The 12,534-nt window shown below is 45.0% G+C and overlaps 1 protein-coding gene across 4 annotated transcripts in view; it reads left to right on the top strand.

The window, feature by feature from the left end:
- The window catches only part of LOC147893013 (uncharacterized), a 31,714-nt gene extending 19,680 nt beyond the window's left edge, over positions 1-12,034 (top strand). The window contains exons 4-6 of one of the 4 annotated variants that reach the window (XR_015542390.1): positions 10,896-11,062; positions 11,271-11,376; positions 11,469-11,594. Coding sequence is in view for 2 of the 4 variants with exons in the window: in XM_087387813.1 (XP_087243939.1) it covers positions 10,896-11,062; positions 11,469-11,696 (395 nt within the window). In the remaining 2 variants the exon portion in view is untranslated. Of the gene's footprint in view, positions 1-10,895; positions 11,063-11,270 lie in introns of all 4 variants that reach the window. The other 3 variants (XR_015542391.1, XM_087387813.1, XM_087387814.1) reach the window with 3 other exon arrangements.
- Positions 12,035-12,534: the final 500 nt, after the last annotated feature.

Below are 12,534 nucleotides of genomic sequence, written 5' to 3'. Positions count from 1 at the left end.
TCAAGACTTTATGTACAAAGACGCTAGAGCTTTTGGAGAAGGAATCTATCCTCGTGACTCTTGTGAACTGAACTGCACTTCAAGAGGAAATTCTTGTATTTTCTTAGATCTTAGACTTTCTCAATCTACCATAGGATTAGAGGTTGATATATACGATAAACATGAACAACCTGAATATAGTGGTTTACACATTATAAAAATGCCTCACATTGACTCAAACATTTCTGATTTGGCAAAATATGGAGTCATTTCTTCCCAATTCCATAGATTTTCCCGCCTTTGTACAACTAAGGAGGCTTTTATCACTCAATGTAGTAATTTGATCACTTTACTATTACACAAGAGGTATAATCCAAGGAAAATAATGAAAAAAGTTCGCACATTCTTAGATATGAAGTCTTTTTTCTATGGTGTTTCGGCCTTAGGCTTGTTTAGAATGATTGAACATAAGCTGAAAACAAAAAGCGGGGAGCTGAATAGCCCGTTTTTCTTTTAGTTTCTAAAGAGAGTTTGTTTGAGTATACTTGTGCTTTCTAAGTTAGAAATTTATTTTTGCCTCTTTGCAGAAACGAGACATAAGTGTAAAGTGCCATTTAACTTTTTATGTTTTAAATGAGAGAGAGAGAGAGAGAGAGAGAGTTTTTTGGAAGTTTTTGTTTCTTGACTTGCTTGTTTATTTTTGCTTAAGTCACCTGCTTCGTTTCTTCTTTATTTCTTGTTTTCATTCTCTATTGTTTATTTGACGTATTTTAGTAAGCACTGGGTTTGCCCAAGAGACTCCGCGGGTCTTTAGAAACCCAGTATAGCTGCTTATGCTTGGGCACTGATGACGACATAAGTGTTGCTTTGCTTGCTTAGTATGTCTTCCTTTTGCTTTTCATAAAAGTTTTTGTTTACCTCTTTTTTCTTCTCTTTCATTTTCTCTCTTTTTTTTTTTTTTTCCTTTGTAGATTTTTGATCTTTAGAACAACAAAATTTATAAATTTGTATGATTGGACTTATTCTAGTCTTACAAAGGTATATATAGGTTCTTTGATTGTTCAATTCTTTCCTATTAGGAGAATTTGCTAACTTGAAATTTCCAAGGCAACTAGCCCCCCTGCACAAAGCGAAATGATCTGAAGGTTCTGAGGTAGTAAGAAAGCTCCCGGAAAGCAATCATCCGACCGAGGAAACCTTGGGAAAATAGCAAGCATGGAAAAAAGTTACATTCCCTGGCAAGATCTCTGGCACCCTGACAGGGGAAAATCAGCAAAAGCAACCCTGGAAAACCTGCTGGAAGAGAATCACCAAGTCTGGAAGCAAATCGAGTTGCTTGGAAGCTCCAAACTGCCTGGAAAAGTGCAATTTTGATAGGCTCCTGGCCTAGAAAGTTCCTAGAACAAGTGCGAATCAGATTTGGGCCTTTGGGAAGGCATGAACAGTAGGCATGCAGCAAAAACGAACTGATCTGGAGGCTCCTGGCACAAAAACGAATTTTGTTTTTGAGCTTCTGGCAGCCCACCAACAGCCCATAGATTGTCTTGGTAGTCAAAAATCAGCAAGGGGATGTGATAGAATAGCCGTGGAGCACTTTCCCAGCTTGTGACTTGCGTCTCCCCATTCTTCTGTGGTCCAGAAACAACCTTCAAAGCAAGTTTCGACTTTTCTGCTTGCTTTCCAAGCCAACTAGCCAAACGTGGCTCCTGGAGCTATTTTTAGCGAAAGGGAATTTCCCCCTCTCTAACCTTCAGTCCCTTTCTTTGGCCCATGGAATTAATTGCATTGAAGTGTCCTTTGAACTGTTTTAATCAGTTGGAGGCTAGGGTAGTCACCGTAATTTCCTAAAGGTTAGAAATTCACGTCCTCCTGACAGTTCATTTGCAACCCATGCCTCCCTTATCTTTGTGCAGCTTGAAAGTTTCCTAAAAAGCATAGCAAACCTAGATTCATTGTAGCACAGCTTGTAAAGACTTCTCTAACTGATGTCTCAAAGTGGTTGGGTTATTGCTTCAATGCCAAAAAGCTCAAGGAAGAAATGACTGCCCTACAAATGACAATACATGAGAAGCATTAGGAGTTTCGAAGCACATAAACAAGGGGAAGGCTGAAATGAAAGAATGGAGAGAGGTGGTCAATAAGGGCAAAGCAGTTCCAACAAAGAAAGAGTTTATTTCCAATGCCTTGGAGGAAGAAAAGAGAAGAAATAGCAAAGCACTAAATGTCCTAGTTAGAGGTCTCGTAGTTGGGGACACCGACATGGCAGATGGTGGTAAATCTTACCTGTGAGGCAGCTTGGAGGGTAGGAAAGGATCATGCACTAATAAGACCTATGATTGTAAGATTTCGGACACTAGGAGACCTGTCGACCTTCATGAGCATGAGGGCAGCCCTGAGGGGACTAGGACATACTTGGATGATGATCTCACGCTCTTACAACAAGAGCATAGAGGAGAAGGGATGACCTGAGTGTTGGCTGCGAAGCAGGAAGGAAGATGGGCTGTATATTGAGATGGTAAGGTAATCATTCTAGAAAGGATAGAAAGAGGCGGTGGAGATATTGATAGTGCACGGCGGTGTCGAGCCTTTGGGGCAGAGATACATGGCAGATTGAATATGGCTGTCTGGAACTGTAATGGCACTCTTTGGTCCGATCCTGGTGGCTTCTCAGAGACATAATTCAGATAGAGGCATTATTTTCTACACCAAGATACTTGAGAGCCCAGAGAGAGGGCTGCCCACAGTGACAGGATACACTCGGGAGTCGGCTCATAGGAGAGAATTGAGGAGAGAGTGTGCGGTATGTCTTCAGAATACACTTGAGACCACTCGTATCTGTGATACAAAGAGAGGAGCATGCACATCATATGTGGATACGAGTCTAGCTACCAAATGCTTGACCGATCTTCATTGCAATGTGCTACTCCCCCCCAGACACGCCATCATATATACATGAGGTCACTACAGAGGGACACATCCCATTTGAAAAGATACATGATGACATCACAGAGTTCTCCAAGCAAGTAGAGACCCTCCTTTCGGGGATGCAAGGACAAGAGATAGACAAGTGGGCCTACTAGACTTTGCATACGAGAGAGATCCTCACATGGTTCCAGAGCTAGATGTAGCAGTGCTCGAGATCGTGAGACATTCTGCAGACGCCTTACATGTGATAGCATACTAGCGACATTTACTTGAGTTGGTAGCAGTCCACGACCTCATCATCTACAATGGCCTTTAGAGATGACCACCATTAGCTTTTGCTTCGAGCTTTTGCTTCGAGGATACATAACCTCATAATATCCCCTCCCTTACTCGGAGCTGACCACTTATATCTGGCCTTCCGTATCTCTACTACTATGCCAGTCACAAAGAGAGCTACTGCCGTGTTTGCTCGCACCTAAATCCACTTTGATCGTAGTATATGTGAGTCACTTAGCTAGAGAGCTTCCAACCCTACTGGGAGATGATATAGATCTTGCCCACGCCTCAGACACCTTTGTCTCAGTAGTACAGGATGTTGCCACCAGATCCTTCCCTACGGCCCAATCCACATGGACCTGAGATGGGAAGATGCCCCAAAACCCTTGGTTTGATGATGAGTGCAGAGAGACACGAGCCCACCTCACACGGGATTGAGCCCTAGGCTAGCTAGTGTCATCTGAGGCACAATGGATCTTCCGACGGTTGACACGCAGAAAGAGACGGGTCTTCCTCACACATAGGATGGATGAGATCATCAGATCATTTCAAGGAGGAGATCCAACCACTGGATGGGGATTCCTTCAAAGGGGAAGCCACTCATTCCCATCACTGATCCGGGAGTGTGGCACACTTATGCATGCTCCTTATATGATGTTCCGACACAGGCACCAACAGACACACCATGCCTAGCCCACCACTTGTGACTTGTTCACTACACAGAATGTACGGGCTGCACTCCGCCAGCTACATAACCAAAAAGCACAGGATCATGAGGGCCTAGGAATGAGCATCTCGCACATGGGTAGGAGGTATTAGCTCTAGTTCTAGCGTAGATGTTCAACCATGCTATATGCCACGGTTTCCCACCAGCTTGGAGCACCACCACTATTGTATCGATGCACAAAGCAGGAGACCCCATGGAAATTGGGAACTACTGCACCCTCATGATTGGCCACACACTGGTAAAGACTTATGGATCGGTACTAGAGAGGGAGATCAGCAGTCATAGAGAGGCACGAGGGCGCAGGCACTGGGGCAGGTAGGATTAGAAGGTAGCACTCCACTCTAGATCACATCTTCACTCAGAGGGCTATCATTGAGGCGGCGAGGTCCAGGCACTAAAATGTCTACACATGCTTCGTAGAGTTTCAGAAGGTCTTTGAACTGTCCCATGATCCCATATGATCAGGGGACTATAGGAGATGCAGATTTTAGAGACGTTGATCTGGGTGTGATGAGCCTATATGAGTCAGTTAGAGGTCGACTTCGTGTCCCATGTGGGCTATCGGATTGGGTTGAGAGCATGATCGGGGTGAAGCAAGGTTGCCTACTCTCATAGACCCTCTTCGGACTTTACATCGACTAGATCATATCCTTCATAGACCACCTAGGAGGCGAGGGATCATTATTGGCCGACCTCATGATACATATGTTGCTATACGTTGATGACATAGTCCTCATATCATCTTCAACGGAGGGGTTGCAAAGACATCTGGAGGCCCTAGAGTTGTTCTAAGAGAGAGATTTGACAATCAACCTTGGAAAGACCAAGGTTATGGTCTCCAACTGTTCACGCATAGTGGCCTGCCGACTCAGCTTCACCTATCATGGTGAGCTAATGGAGCATATCTAGGAGTAGTCTTCACAAGGCCCATTTTCACGATGACCCATGCAACCCAGGCATGACTCACGAAGACGGAGTGCTTTGACTCGACTAGAGTGACAGTGCCTCTAGGCACACTTCTAGGATCCACTGACAAAGGGTTGGCTTTTTGATACGCTAGTGGAGCTGCTCGTCATGTATGCAACACCCTTCTGGGGATGCAACCTCCCAAGGACAAATTGGAGGAAATTGGAGCGGCTATAGGTGATTATGGGAATCAAGATGATTCGATGTAAGCCATCAGTCCCACATGAGATAGTACAGGCAGAGTTCGCCTTGACTCCTCTCTTGATCGATGCCATCTTCCAGACGGTGACATTCATACACAGAGTCTGGGACTTACCTCACTGGAGACTTCCGAGAGTGGCCATGGGGCCTGGAGTCATCCAAACGACTAGCAGAGGGCAGGGCAGACACATGCTATGCACGCATATCTACATGGCTTGTTAGGAACGGTATCCAGATGGACAGACATCCCCCATTTCAGTACAGTATGGACGTGCCTCCTGAGTCAATTCTAGGAGATGAGATCAACCGTATCATCCTCCAGCGCGATACATGGAGGGGACCGAGAGCTTCCCACCAAGGGGTCCAATTCTTCCGCGATGACTTTCTAAGAGTATCAGAGGAGGGACTCATCATCAGGCCCCAGTATCTCAAGGACAGTGACATGCATTGTGGATTGCCATTGGACAGATGCGAGTTTCGTTCCATCAGCTGAGGATCGAGGCGGGGAGAGTTGTAGGTATACCCAGAGAGTAGAGGATCTGCATGCTATGTATGCTAGGGATGGGTGAGACAGAGGAGCATTTTCTTTGTGCTTGCCCAGCCTACTATGATATCCGGGGACGATACCACTGTCTCTACCTGGAGGGGAGTGGCTTCGGTCCACTATCACGACTGATCCATTTCCATGACCAGGTCTGCATTAGGTTCAATCTGATGGAGATGTGCTGGCACAAGGAGACACTACTGCAACAGATTAGAGCGCAACAGGAGGCGGCTAGACCACATGCATAGAGACTGACCAGGCACAATGACGTGTCATAGACTTCTATACATTTGAGTCTGCTCCAAGACAAAGTTGAGTAGAGGAGGAGGAGCTAGCTGATATGAGGGCAGCCTGGGTCAGCAACAACATAGATAGCTGACACGGTGCTATCGAGTGAGGGACATGGAGACCACACACGAGACAAAGAGTGCCCAGAGCACATTCTATTGAGGTCCGACCCATCACAGCTTTCCTCATAGGGGACCGACAATGATGAGGGGTCACTCTGGACATAGCCCAGAGCGTTCCACCACAACGTGAGATAGCTCGACTGACGCAGACATGAGATATTCTCACAGCTCACCAAAGAGCCATCATTGTGCCAGGATCCAGTTTCTGAGTTTTTGAGTCCGAGCTCCCACGTCCGAGATTGACTTGATTAAGTTTGTACTTGATTGATTGAGTATTGAGTATGTTTTTGCTAGCATAGATTAGTACTTAGTACTCAGCAAGGGCCGTAGTGCGCCCTTTGCTCCAGCTCACTGAGGCTTGTATGCGTCTACTTTTTGTGTGCACTTTGTCCCATAGGCCCGCAAGGCCTCCCGCGGATGTTAATCTCTCTCTCTCTCTCTCTCTCTCATTTCTTTTTATTATTTTCTGCGTTGTTTCTTTCTTTTTGCTAAGGAAGTTTATGTTGTTTGGGTTTGGATTTCCAAGCTTCGTAAGCACTTCATTTGCCTAAGAGATTCCAGAATCTTATGAAGCCCAGATGGCAGCTTGGGTACTGTGAGAATATAAGCATAGCTTTGCTTACTAAGTATTTTTATTTCTAAGTTACTCATAAAATTTTCGAAGTAGCTTACAAGATCCCTTTTTTTGCTTGTTTTGTAAAAAATTTAATTTGTAAGATTGGATATGTTCTAGTCTTATGAAGGTATATATATATTGAATATAAGCTGCACCCTTTGAAGTAGATGACTCCTCTTCTGCCACGTGCCATGGTGTAGGCTTCAGTAGCTGCTCAAACATTGAGCACTTCTGCAAAGGTATGCTATGAGGTTCACTGCAAGACAAGCTCCCTGTTAAAAGTGGGGAGAGGGTGAGAGACAAGATCTGAGGCACGAACTGATGTTGATGGATCGTGTTATCACAGCAAGTACATAGCCTCATTTATAGGCTGGGCAAGCCTTATCTTCCCACACAGACACCTCATAGATGAGTTCACACACAAGAGAATCTAGATCCTATAATCTAGGGGAGGAATCGCATCTACCACATGAGGTGGCACAAGTGGCCTCAAGACTCTTCACACTCACACAACTGTAGGACACTCCTAGGACTCTAGGACCACACACACACACACGGACTCCGATTCCAACAAACCCCCCTTCGGAGCTAGGGTGAGAAACTATTACATCATCCAGACTGTGCATCCCAGGCAATCTCAGAGGCTAACAGCTGAGCATAATTCAGAGGTTGAACCAAGCACTCTCATGGCTTAGGTGTCAACGTGATCAGAGACTCAAATCTGAGCATGGATGCATGACCAACTCATAGGTCTAGGGAGTACACCAACATCCTGAAACTTGGCCAGGCATGATAAAGGAAAGACATAACAACCCCCCTGCCTCCTAACTGGATACATGGAAATAAGTGGAGCCTTTTATAGGACAAGGCACACACAATGACAGATTATTACATCATTTTAGGGGGACTACCCAAGGCAGAGTACCTAACACACATGACTCTAGAAAGCCCACTCTTCATTTATTACCTCATGGAGGGATAGACCAGAAACAGCAGTAGTGCAGGCTTGTTCCTTAGGTCTAGAAGGTGTAGCTTCACCGTCTTCGTCCTCGCTCTGCTCCGCAACCAGATTGGCATGTTCTTTGGCTTGTACCTTTGCCATCTTCTTGAAGCAACGATCCTGTGGATGGCCAAGCTTCTGACAATAATTACATTTAAGAGGTTTTCCTTCTTCTTGGGCTTATTCTTGAGAAAGAATGCTTTGCCAGATTCAAAGAAAGATTCTGCTTTCTCTGTAAGCCTACAGTCCTCATCAATGAGATGAGCTACCATATCCTTAAAGCTCATATTGTGGCTGACTCTTAGGACAGCAAGGATCTCATTGTACTTGGAAATGTCTTCAATACTTGAGAGAAGTACAGCAGCTTGATCATCATCTTCAACAATGGCTCGGATGGCAGATAATTGTTGGAGAATTGACCCAAGATTGCTCAAGTGTTCATTGAGGGTTTCAGTTGCCTTCATCTTGAGCTTGAAGAGTTTTTGTTTGAGAAATACTTTGGAATTATTGATCTTATTTCCAAACAAATTCTCTAATTTTTCCCAAACGTCATTTGCAGTCTTATCAAAATCCACATGGTGGATAAGGTTGTCAGCTAAAGCTAGGCCAATGATAGCCATTGCTTTATCATTTTGGTTCTCCCACCAACTGATTCTAGCATCATCACTTTGGGGGGTTTTGGCTCCTTGCCATTTATCCCTTCTCGCATAAGAAGAAGCCGGAGTTTCGTCAGCCAAGTTGGGAAATGGCTCCCTGAGAATTTCTCGATGAACGAGGAGTTTTTTATGCTATCCATTGGTGGGAAGGTCTTAGCTGTTATTACAGCCAATGTCTAAATCCCTTACAATGTTTACTCAAATTTTGCAAAAAAAGCCCCAAATTTTACATGGTAGAAGCTTCAATTATGCCAAAGGAAGACACAGGACAGAAAAGCTTTAAATTTTTGGGTTAGGGTTGCTGCAAATTTAGGGTTTGCAGAAAATTGAGGCTTTTCAAAATTTCCTAGGGCATAGTGTTCTAGCAATACTAGGGAAGCTTCAGACCATAAAAGCCCCAACAAATTCACCCAAAATGAGGCAAAATTCTTGACAATCGCAATTTAGAGTTTTGGGCTCAGAAATGGGCTGGAACAAGCTGCTCTTCAGGTCGTCATGCAGCATACCTCCGAGTTCACAGCAGGGAAATGGACCGGGCAGGTTGGAACTGTTTGCAGAAGAGCTGCGTTGAGAGGCGATGTACGAGTCGATGGCCACGGTCCTCACAAGGTCGTCTGTCGCCGGTATAAGCGAGACGCCGCCAACATCATCGCAACGACACCTTCGCAGGTCATTGGGGCAGAATGCTGCTGTAGAGCAGAGATAGATGTGCTTTGCGATTGCAATCCATCTTTATTTTGCAGACCACGCTCGTCCGATGATCAATAGCGATGACCCAACATCGAGCATGCCGTTTGAGCTTCCCATATCTAGCCTTGAGCAGAAACGTCAATGCTTAAATCTTTCTAGAGATGGTCCTGCAAAGGTGTCGCCCATCAAACTTGAAGCTTTCTTGGACAGGATCGAAGCTATCTCCATGAAAGACAGCAATGGACAATAGCGGGCAAAGCTGGATTAGTGACCAAGACTAGACAGTTGTAGCTTCATCAGGGCAGAAGAGTGCAAGGGATGACGGGCAGAATGGCACAGCATCAGGGAAGATAGCGGGCAGAACTGGAACGGCCTGCTGGTCAGCAACGTAGAGATGGCGACGTGCGGTGGAGACATACGGCAATGTTATCGCAGAGACATGGCAGGAAAATCGTGTGTGATGAGGCAAGGCTCAGTCAGGGAAGACCTGCTCTGATACCAACTGTTAAAAATGGGGAGAGGGTGAGAGACAAGATCTGAGGCACGAATTGATGTTGATGGATTGTGTTATCACAGCAAGTACATAGCCTCATTTATAGGCTGGGCAAGCCTTATCTTCCCACACAGACACCTCATAGATGAGGTCACACACAAGAGAATCTAGATCCTATAATCTAACCACATGAGGTGGCACAAGTGGCCTCAAGACTCTTCACACTCACACAACTGTAGGACACTCCTAGGACTCTAGGACCACACACACACACACGGACTCCGATTGCAACACTCCCTGCAAAACTCCTTATGCTCTCCTACAATGTATAGGTCTGCACCTAGATGCTGCAGATGTCAGGACTGATGCTCCTGCAAGAACTCTCTTGTATGTGATGATCATCGGGGCTCCTGCTCTCCGAGTTGATCTGCAGGCTGAACACACAATAATCATGGAACCCTAAGTTGGGCTCTTATATAGGGCCTGGATGCCCCACAATTAGCCGACCCTGCTGCAGACTGTCGGGGACCAGTCTGTCAGTCACCCGATCTGTCCATTGTACTGCCGACCCAGACTGCCCACTGGGAGGTTTCCGATAGCCCAGATGTGTGCTTGTACTCGATAATCTTCGAAAAATGACACTTTTTTCTTCCGGTTCTTCCGCGGTTAAACTGATCAAACCTGCAATGTGGCATGCCATCATCTGCTTTGCAGCCTTCCATTAGGCTATAGCTGACCTTAGCATCCCATCCAGACTGTTTTCTCTCGCTGATGCGTTTCCTGTCCGTACCAGGGCCTGTACAAGCCTTTGTACATCCCTTTCTTACACCAGCCTTTGATTTCTGGCCATGGGGGCCCTTGAGGCTACCCTAGAACTAATACCACAGGGACATCTATGTACTTCCCATGTGGCAGCCAATTTGATACCCACATGGCAGCCCTAAACACACTCTCTGTCCCATGTCACATGGTATGTCACCCTCCCCCATGTCCTGATATGGTGGCTCACAAGTGGGCGGGTGACCCTAATATTCCAACAATATTCTCAGTGATTTGCTGCCCTCCTTATGGTCAAACACACTTGTTTTGACACCGGTACTTCTTTCAATATGTATCGACCTTTAAGTTTGATTGGTTACTGTCAGGGGCTCTTGTGGAGGCTGTTTAATTCTCATTGCATTGTAACCTTTTAGATAGATTAATTGAAAGCCTTGCTATCAACACACTCCCTTTCATGTAGGGCTTGCTTCGATGCCTGCCTGTTTGGATTGGATTACGTGGAGTTAACAAATTTGGGATTGGATGTGGTTTTTATGTGCATATCAAAAGTATTCTTTGACTTCTTAATGACACCCATGCCCAGCAAAGTCATGGTATAGAAGTAATATCTAATGCACCGTCGTGTTTTTCAGGACTTGAACCTGTGGTAGCAAGAACACAGTCTTCAGGAGCAAGGCCGGAGCCTCCAACCTGCATATCTGGTCCAAATTTCGAGGGAGGGTTTGGCCTCTCTCTGAATGCAACAATTGATCTAACTTTTGCGAGTAACTATATTGCAGGGAAACCTAGGACTACTGTGGTAAGAAGTCTTTTGTCATGGTGGAAGCCCCCCCCCCCACCCCAAAAAAAAAAAAAAAGGCACCATTACCACGACAACCACTGCTGATTTACTAGATTTTCATTCTTCCTCTCAGTCTTGATCCCCACATCCAACCTCTCCTTTTCCCTCCTCCCTTTTATCTTTTTACTATTTTGCCTGCTCCATCCACTCTTCCTCCTCGTTGCAGGTTGCAGCATCCTTGTGAAAGTGGTGGGTAAAAGGAAGGTTAATACAGTTTGTTCAAAGTACATGTGACTGGAGCAGCCAAGCCTTGTGGATTATGTGTGCTTTCTGTGAGCGTGTTTATGGGTTCTGTGTGGCTTCGATTTAGTTACCAATTAGCGATGCAGTTGCAGGTCACTAATAATGGTTTTTTCATGGGCAGAAGCGAAAGCAAATGCAACCATCACCGGAGTCTGTCAAGGAAATCAAGCTAATCTGTGCAATTTGTATGGACACTATGAAAGATGAAACATCTACAGTTTGTGGACACATTTTTTGTGGAAAATGCATAAAGCAAGCAATGCAAGCCCAGAAGAAGTGCCCAACCTGCCGCAAAAAATTAGCAAACAATCAGGTCCACCGCATCTATCTTTCTGGAAGCACAAGCTAGGTGCAGAACGTTGCTTAAATTTTCATTCTTATGTGACAATGTCATCCCTTTTGGACAAGGCCAGTGGTTATTACTGCTGAAGGGTGCTCATTCGTTAATAGAGGCAAATGGCTACAGCTGTGAGGAGACTGCTAGCTTTGTCTGATTTTGTGCTTCGGATGAACTGCTGAGAATTTTGTATTCATATGTGGACATTGTCCACTGATTGAAGGGAAAGCTGCATTTGGCAAACTTGCTATGGTCGTTTTTGTGCTAGAAAGTTTCTACAAAAACTTATGGATCTTTTGTGAGTTGCAGTACATGTATGATATGATTGAATATAAGGCAAGTCTACCAAATATTTTCTGAGATTATTACGGATGAAAAAGTGGGAAACATAATGTGAGCTGCAGCCTTCGCTTCCAACTAGTGAGAGTGCTATGAGATTAATCTACCTCCTCTGAGATAATTTAAAAAAACGTATTTTGCATAAGTTCAATGACAAGCTATTCTGGTTCAACCATTTCATTTAAGGAAGGCCTTACAAAGCTCTCTGCCTTCTCTGGCAACATGGGGACAAATGCTCGTAGCCGCATAGAGTATGTAAGATGACCTTATTGGAAAACTGAGAGTGTGCCATAAAGTGCCATTTGCAAGACATGGACCCTTATTTGAAGTCATGTCAACGGGAGAGAAGTGATATTGGAGATATGTATGTAGCTAGTATGCATGGTCGTACATGACACCCATATGCTTGAAAGTGTGTTCTAGGATCCAAGGCACAATTTATTGGAATGTAGAAGTCCTTATGGAAGGCGACACCTTCATTTATTAACCTTACTGGGCCCCAAGTTGTATC

The sequence above is a fragment of the Dipteris shenzhenensis genome, chromosome 16 (assembly GCF_047967505.1).
Source record: "Dipteris shenzhenensis isolate YYH24624 ecotype China chromosome 16, Dip_SZ_1.0, whole genome shotgun sequence".
In the NCBI taxonomy this organism is placed as follows: Eukaryota; Viridiplantae; Streptophyta; class Polypodiopsida; order Gleicheniales; family Dipteridaceae; genus Dipteris; species Dipteris shenzhenensis.
The sequence above is the reverse complement of the archived record's forward strand: the minus strand, read 5'-3'. Positions and strand labels throughout refer to the sequence as shown.